Source organism: Tetrahymena thermophila (assembly GCF_000189635.1).
Source record: "Tetrahymena thermophila SB210 genomic scaffold scf_8254696, whole genome shotgun sequence".
Taxonomy (NCBI): domain Eukaryota; phylum Ciliophora; class Oligohymenophorea; order Hymenostomatida; family Tetrahymenidae; genus Tetrahymena; species Tetrahymena thermophila.
The window spans coordinates 1-7,951 of NW_002476462.1; the positions used below are offsets into that span (position 1 = coordinate 1).

At 20.5% G+C, this 7,951-nt stretch overlaps 1 protein-coding gene across 1 annotated transcript; it reads left to right on the forward strand. All coding sequences in view use genetic code 6, as the record gives it.

Annotated features, from left to right (window-relative positions):
- Window positions 1-3,454: 3,454 nt before the first annotated feature.
- TTHERM_01640980 (kinase domain protein) lies at window positions 3,455-6,046 on the forward strand (the record flags this gene model as incomplete). The annotated part of the gene is made up of 10 exons (XM_001029268.3): window positions 3,455-3,698; window positions 3,840-4,181; window positions 4,233-4,409; window positions 4,492-4,550; window positions 4,610-4,723; window positions 4,777-4,795; window positions 5,059-5,395; window positions 5,458-5,512; window positions 5,584-5,892; window positions 5,964-6,046. Coding segments are annotated over 10 exons (1,739 nt in total), but the record flags the coding sequence as incomplete, so codon positions are not given.
- Window positions 6,047-7,951: the final 1,905 nt, after the last annotated feature.

Genomic DNA, 7,951 nt, shown 5'->3' on the forward strand with positions numbered 1-7,951 from the left:
ATATTTTTGCTTTAAATTAAACTTGTATAAAATAAAAATCTTTTTATACTCAAGGTGCAGAGTCAAATTTTAGAGATTCTAGCAGTCTGCTAATTCAGAGCCTAGACCAAATGTATTTTGTGTACCAATTTAATTGTAACTTTAAAATACAAAATATAATATATGACTAGCTAAATTAAATAGATCAAAAGGAAATATAAATCAAGCAAAAAACAACAATTTGAAAATCAAAGGATCTTCTTCAATCCAAAAAATAAATAAGCCATAAATTTTAGTAAAATCAAAATTAAAAAGAAGAGTCTTATTATTTTAATAAAAGAAAATAAAAAATAAATAAAATATTATTAACCTTAGATCTAGATTTAAAATCGAGAGCTATTTGCAATTTTTTAAAGCCGAAAATATTTTTGATGCACCTGTTGCTCCAATCTTATTTTTGCTTTTTATATATTCAAAAAGAGTTAGTTAAGTAAGACCAAAAAATAGAAGTTAAATAATAAATATTTACAGCAAGCAAAAGAAAAAATGTCAAAAAGAAATAAATGAATAGATTATTTTCTTTTATATTAATTTGTAAAAGATAATAAACTATTTTTACCATAAATTGAGCATTAAATTTGAGAGAAAGATGCAGCTTGCTAAGGTCGAACATAAAATTGATACATCCTTAAAAAGAATTTTGTTGTTACTTTAAACATTTTAAAATAAATTTATTAGTTAGAATGAAATAGATGCTAATTAGAGCTATTGCAAAAAAAATTTAAAACAAGCAAAAATGAGCAAATCGACAATAAAAAAGAGAAAGTAAAACAAACTATGAAAATTTTTGATGGCAATAATTCAATATTTTTTGATCAGAAAAATTAAAAATAAATTTTATTTTAATTTACCTAAAATTAATTTCAAGATATATATGTTCTTAAAGTGAAGAACTTAAAAGCTTTTTTTTTAAATAAAAATAAAATTAAATATAGTTAATAAATATTAAAATTATTAAATTACATCTTCTAGTTATTCAAAGTATTTTTTCTGTTATATCATTTTTTTTTGTATTTTAAAATTAAAATTTATCAAAATTTTCTTTTTTATAAATTTGCATTCCAAATTAAATTTTATCTAATACCAAAAGGCTGTTTTTGAATAAATAAACAAATAAATTGCAAATATTTTTAAATTAAGAACAAAAGAATTTAATAATCTGAATATTTATCGTTTTATTATTAATGATATTTTTATTATATATAGATTAAATATTTTAAGTTTTAATATAAGAAAATAATAATCCCATTAAAATAGAAGCTTTCTATTGTAAAATTTATATCTTTTTAAAAGGTAATCTTATATTTTTATAAAATATGCTAGTTAGTATCTATTTTTAGTTTCAAAGTTATAAATAATTTATAATAAATTGTATTTTTTAATAACATTTAGTGTTTTGATGGGAATATTATAGTTAATATTTTTTATATCCCATAAATTCTCATACATTAATTAATATGTTTTTTTATGGAAGAGGAAAAAGAGGATATTTGTAAATTCTCTAGTAAAAATAATTTATATTATTTTTAAGTTTTAAATTTTTAATTGAATACAATAAATAAATATTTAAATATTTGAAAAAAATCTATAAAAAAAGGAAAGCTTTGAAAATAAAATATGAGTTTCGCAATAAACAATGAAGCAATAGCTTTAGGAAAACAAAAATTATTTGATTATTAAATATGTAAAAAAAACATCTGTCTTTCCATTCTAAAATATCTGATAATACATTAATAAGAATACGAAGTTCCTTCCAATTCATTCATTCATTAAATTTATGAATTAAATAAAAGAAATAGTGAATTAAAAGTACATCTTTTTGATATTTATAAAAGCTAAACAATAAATAATATATTTACAATATCTCTTTAATTTTTTTATTTAAGTAAAGATAATAAAGATTAATTAATTGATTGATTAATTAATTAATTAGATGTGAATAAGTAATAGGTAGGTATTATTAAAACTCATAGGAAAAGAATAATATAATATTCAATGGTCTTCTTTATAAGAAAACTTAGAATCTATAAATAGTTATTTTATATTACATAATAAGTGTAAAAGCTAAGATATCTCATAATAGATTACTGAAATATCTCTGAGTAAATAAGACGCAATAGCTATACAAGTAAGCTCGAAGAAACCAAAAAGAAGAAGTACTTTTGATCAAGTGAATTATTAATGAATATTAAATGCATTTATTTATTTTAAATCTAAGTTTTAAACAATTATTCATTAAAAAATTTTAAGGTGTTCTTAAAAATTGCAAAACTAATATTAAATCATGCTAAATACTTCATTGAATTTTTCGAATTTAGAAGAATAGTCTTACAAATAGCTGATAGACCGCTAATTCAGATTAAATCTTATTAAGAAATTATATACTTGATCATATAAATGCATAATCAATAAAATAGTCCAAATACATGTCCATAATTAGCAATTAGATTTAACAAAGAATTATTAGCCTATCAAAAAGTGATTAGAACATTCTTGAAATTTAGTTTTTTATTTTAAAATATCAGAATAGTATTAACGCCGATTAACATAGAAGTTAAAGTACGCTTTTATAAAGGATTTATTTAAAGCATATAAACAATGTCTATTAATTATAAAAAAATCAACAGAAATCCACTAAAAAATGTAAACAAATAATCTCAGCATTCGCTTCTGAATGATATTTTTAATAACTCTACTTAGCATTAAAGAGATTATACATGACACTCAAAATATTTTACTTTGAATAATTAAGATCAGAGATCAAGTAGAAATTTGAAGAAAAAGTAGAACAGTTTCTTTTATAAATGTAAAGTAAAATCAATTTACTAAGTAGAAAAGGAATATTTTATATTACAAAATTTTCAAAATGTTAAAAATGTTAGAATGATTAAAAGTAATTAATTACTCATATTTATTAATTTGAATAGTAATTATTTCTTAACTTTATCTACCTATGTATTTTATGTCTGTCTCATACATTTTTATTTGCTGTTGTAGTTTTTGTTTTACTATTGTTAATCAAATGATTTAATTATATTTGTTATTCTAATTTAAAAATTTTAATTTACATATAAAATATATTCTTTTTGACTTTTTATTAAAAAAAATTACTAAAATTTTTAAATAAAAAAATAATAATATTTTACACAAAGAAAGAATTTAATTTTTATGTATCTAATTAGTTTCTTAATAGAAATTATTGTTCTTCACATTATTCTTTGTTAAGAATATCTTTGAGGAAATTGGATTAAATATTCTAATTTCAAATCAATACGAATTTAAAGAAAGAGCTATTATAAAAACTAAAGAAATTTGATTATTGCTTATAATAATTAATAAATCAAACTAATTAGTTTATCAAAAAGTTAATTAATAAATAGGTAAGAAAAGTAAGTAGACTTTCAAAAATAGGAAAATGAATAATAATAGCTCAAGCAATTAGGGTTCAAATCAGTTAAGGATGCAATAGCAACAATCGCAATATTAGATCTAATAGCCATAAGGATCACCTCAAGGTTTTGGAATGCTACAATAACAAAACCCATAAGAATCAGACATCGTTTAAACGAAATTAGTTTCTCATATTTAAAATAGGTTGAAGATCAAGCAAATGTATAAAGACAAAGGTATTCAGATGCTAGATAAGCCAGAACAGATGAGTATATATTTTTCGCATCACTTTTCTTAATAATTTTTGAATTTAATTCTATTTTAATTGAAATTTATGGCTGTTTTGATAAAAAGTTTACTAAATAGGCTCGCATATCTTTAATTATGATTATTTTAACTATTAAAAAAAGTTTCAGATATCTAAGAACCATAGCTAGACCCTACTTAAAATTTGGCTTATAATATCATCAAGGCTGAATTATCTGAGAAAGGATTCTCTGATTTTAAGTACATAGGACAGGGAAAGCAAGGCTTGGTCTTTTTAGCAAAAGAGTTATCCACAAACAGAAGATTTGCAATCAAAGGACTTCATGTCAAAGATTCTTAGGGGAAAATCTTCTAAGAAACATTTGACTAAGCATAACAAGAAATCAATATGCTCGAAAAGTGTAAAGGTTCTACATATGTTGTCAACTTGTTAAAGAAAATTGAAGGAAAGGAGTTTATTTACTTAGTTTTGAGTGAATGTTAAGGTAAAAAGCATCAATATTTTATGAGGTCACTAAAAAAATGTATTTAAAAAGGAACTCTAAGTGAGCTTATTGAAAAGAGTCCTAACAAAAAACTAAATGAATTATCTGCAATCAAGTATGCTAAAGATATTGCGGAAGGTCTTTTGCACATTCATTCCTAGAAGTGTATTTCCAATGATCTTAAAATGGATAATATACTAATTGATTATAATGGAAATGCTGTAGTTTGTAAGTTTTTAAATATAAAATGCAAAAAGATTTAATTTATCTACTCTTAATTATTAACTAACTAACTAAAAAATAATTATAGCTGATTTAGGATTGGCAGATAGCCTAACAAAAACATCTGGATACGGAATGAACCAATATGTAATTCTTTATATTACTTATAGAAAGCCTACTTTCTGAAATAATTCTTAATTTTACAGTTAGGAAACTGGCTATTCTAAGCTCCAGAATGTTATGATCCAAATAAATTTCAAGATTATGCAGATGAATACTAAAAACTAGGATTAAACATAAGCACAAAGCCAACTATTAAGGTAAATTAGTTACAATTTAAACAAATTTTAACTTGTTTTTTCTATTAAAATAGAGTGAATGTTTCTCATTAGGTAATTAATAATCTTAGTTATTTGCATATAAATATTTATCTACTTTGATTGATTATTGATCGATATATACATTAAACTCTCATTAATTTGGGTACTAGATTACTTAGATTTTTGGTAAAAAAGTAAATAGAATCTGACTAATAATTTTTTTTTCACCCTTTTTTTGAACCAAAATATTGAGAGTTTATTGTAGATAGATATAAATATATAGATATTAAGATAGTTGGATATTCAATTCGATAAAATGTTTAATAAATATTAAGGTTATCTAATTTACCTTATGGTTTAAGACTTCAAAAGCACTTTAATGTTCAAGAAGCATTTGCCATTGAATTACAGCAATGAATTTGAGTAATTCACTTACAAAAACCAGCTTAAGTTCATAATTAACGGATTAACTTAATTCAAGCCAGAAGATAGGTTATCGATAAAAGACGTTTTAATTATATTAAAAGGAATTATTTCATTTGAATTTTAACTAGATTAGAAATTTATCGAATTCATGGATGATCATGATCAAAACACTTAGCAATTCATTCGCAAATTCAAAAAAGACATTGAATTTGTTTAAAATTCTTCACAGAAATTTTATCCTATTATGTAACTCTAATAACTAACTTAATTCCAACAAATTATGAATCTATTCTTAACATATTTTCTAGTAAAAAGGAATAGGACTTCATCTAAGAGATCCTCTCAAAGCAATAGTAAGGACAGGTATAATCAATTCTAACTTATTGTCATTTTTTAATTGTGTAATTTAATAATGATTTCAATATATTTTATAGGATGCAATAATTTCTCAGTTACGCCAATCAAATATCTAATTAGAATAACAAATTAAATCATTAAAAGATATTCAAAAGCAATTAGAAAATGAACTAAAAGCACTTAGAAATCAAAAAGTTTAGTTGGAAGCAACAACAGTTGAGTCAAATCAAACAATTATCTTGCTAAAACAAGAAATAGAAAAATTAAAGCAGACTCAAAAAACATTAGAAAATGATTTGAAAGCATAATCTAATTAAAAGCAGAATATTTAGAATTTGAATTCATTTTAACCTATCGTTTCTCAATAGGAAATTAAAAAAAAGGAAGTAAGTTTTTTATATAGCAATTAAATTATTACAAATAATTTATTATTTTATCTTAATATTAAACAATTAAGGAAGAAGAAGCTTTAAAAAAGCAAAAGCAAAAGCAAGAACAAGAACAACAAAAGTAAATTCAATTGCAAAAAGCTTAAAACAAGTAATAAATTAAAATTTTCTACACTTAGAAAATTAACTAAATGATTAAGTTCATATTTAATTTAAATTAATTTAATACAAATATATTTTGTTATAGTTAATTTAAATTCAATTAATTTTTACACAACAAGCCAAAAATGAAACATAAAAAGTAGTTTATTATAGAGTAATCAAAAAAACAAACATATTAAATTTTTAAGAATAAATCTAAAAATATAAATATAGAAAAAGCATATTTTCCAAAATTTTCTATTTATTTCCTCCATTTTATATTTAATGAATGTTAAAAGTTAGAAATAACTTGAATATTAATTAATGCTAGGTAAGTTGATTGATATCTTTCTACATTGCTTGCTAAATTTATATATTTTTAGTAGATAGATTTTTATTAATTATTTAGGTAAGAGTATTTTTAAGAATGAATATCTTGCCAATTTAAATATAAAAAATAGAAATTATTTCATGATTACAAATTAATTTTGAGTCAGTAACCTTCAAACAATATCTTAAATTTTATTTTGATCAGAAATTTAATTTAAAAAAAGAATAATATAATAAGCAAACTAGCCAGCCAGCAAGCAAGCAACAAATTCTATTAAAAATTAAATAATTTTCATTTTTCAATTTAGTTTTAAAACATAATTTTTTAATTTATTTTTGAAATAGTTTGTTTTAAAAATAAATGTATTAATATTTTAATATTAATAAATAATAGGAAAAAGTAATTAGCATAAATATATTTATTTACCAACACAAAATCTTAAAAAACATACTTATCATTTCAGTGCAACATATACTTTTTTAATTAATTATTGGAGATTGTATCACCATCTTTTAATCTTATCTTTATAATTAGAGGGTAATATTTTATTTTATTATTATTCATTAATTTTAACTATATTATCAATTTATATTCAATTCATTTCATTCATTAATTAATTAATAAATCAAATAAATAAATAGATAGTAACATTTTGAAGGAATAATTCAGATTTAATGTTGATTTAATCATTTAAATTTAAAATAGTCTGTAAATTATTAGCTAATTTTATACTTTTTAATTAATCAATCTACTCACTTAGAATATAAAATAATTATTAATCTTTTAATTAAAAATAGGATGTAATCATTAATTAATTATTTATTAAAGAAAAAATCATCGCTTTCTTTTCGATTTAAATAAACATGAGAACTTATTCATTTATTTATTGATTTATTTTAATATTCTAAATAGTTGGTAATTTATTTATTATTTTAATTTACATTCTTCAAACTATTTTATTTAGATTTTTAAATGCATGCTCAATTTATATTTAATTTTTAAAATAGGCGGTAATTATTAATTTAATTGATTGAAGAATTTCAGTAAGATTAAAGGTTCCTGATGAATTTGTTTTCTCATTTAAAATAGGGAGTCATTCATTCATATTCTTTAAAAATTTTAGTTAGATTAAAAAATAAATCCATATTTAATTTATTTTTCAATTAAAAATAGGCAGTAATTAATTAATAAATATTCTTGAAGCATTTTAGTTAGATTAAGATAAATATACAAATCAATATACTTACTTCCATGATTGCTTACTTACTTACTGAATATATTTTAATTTTCAAAATAGTGCGTAATGAATTAATTTATGCTCAATTAGAATAAAAATAATGCTCAATTTATTTTGACATATTAAAAATAGGAAGTAATTTATTAATTAATTAATATTCTTGAAGCATTTTAGTTAGATTTAAAAAAAGATGTGAGATTGATTCATTTTATTTATTTTTAAAAATAACAAATAATAAATTAATATTTTGATTTATTTTAGTTAAATTGAAAAATAATATTTAATTTACTTTTATTTAAAAAATAGCCAGTAATTAATTAATATTGTTGTAGAATTCTATATTCAAA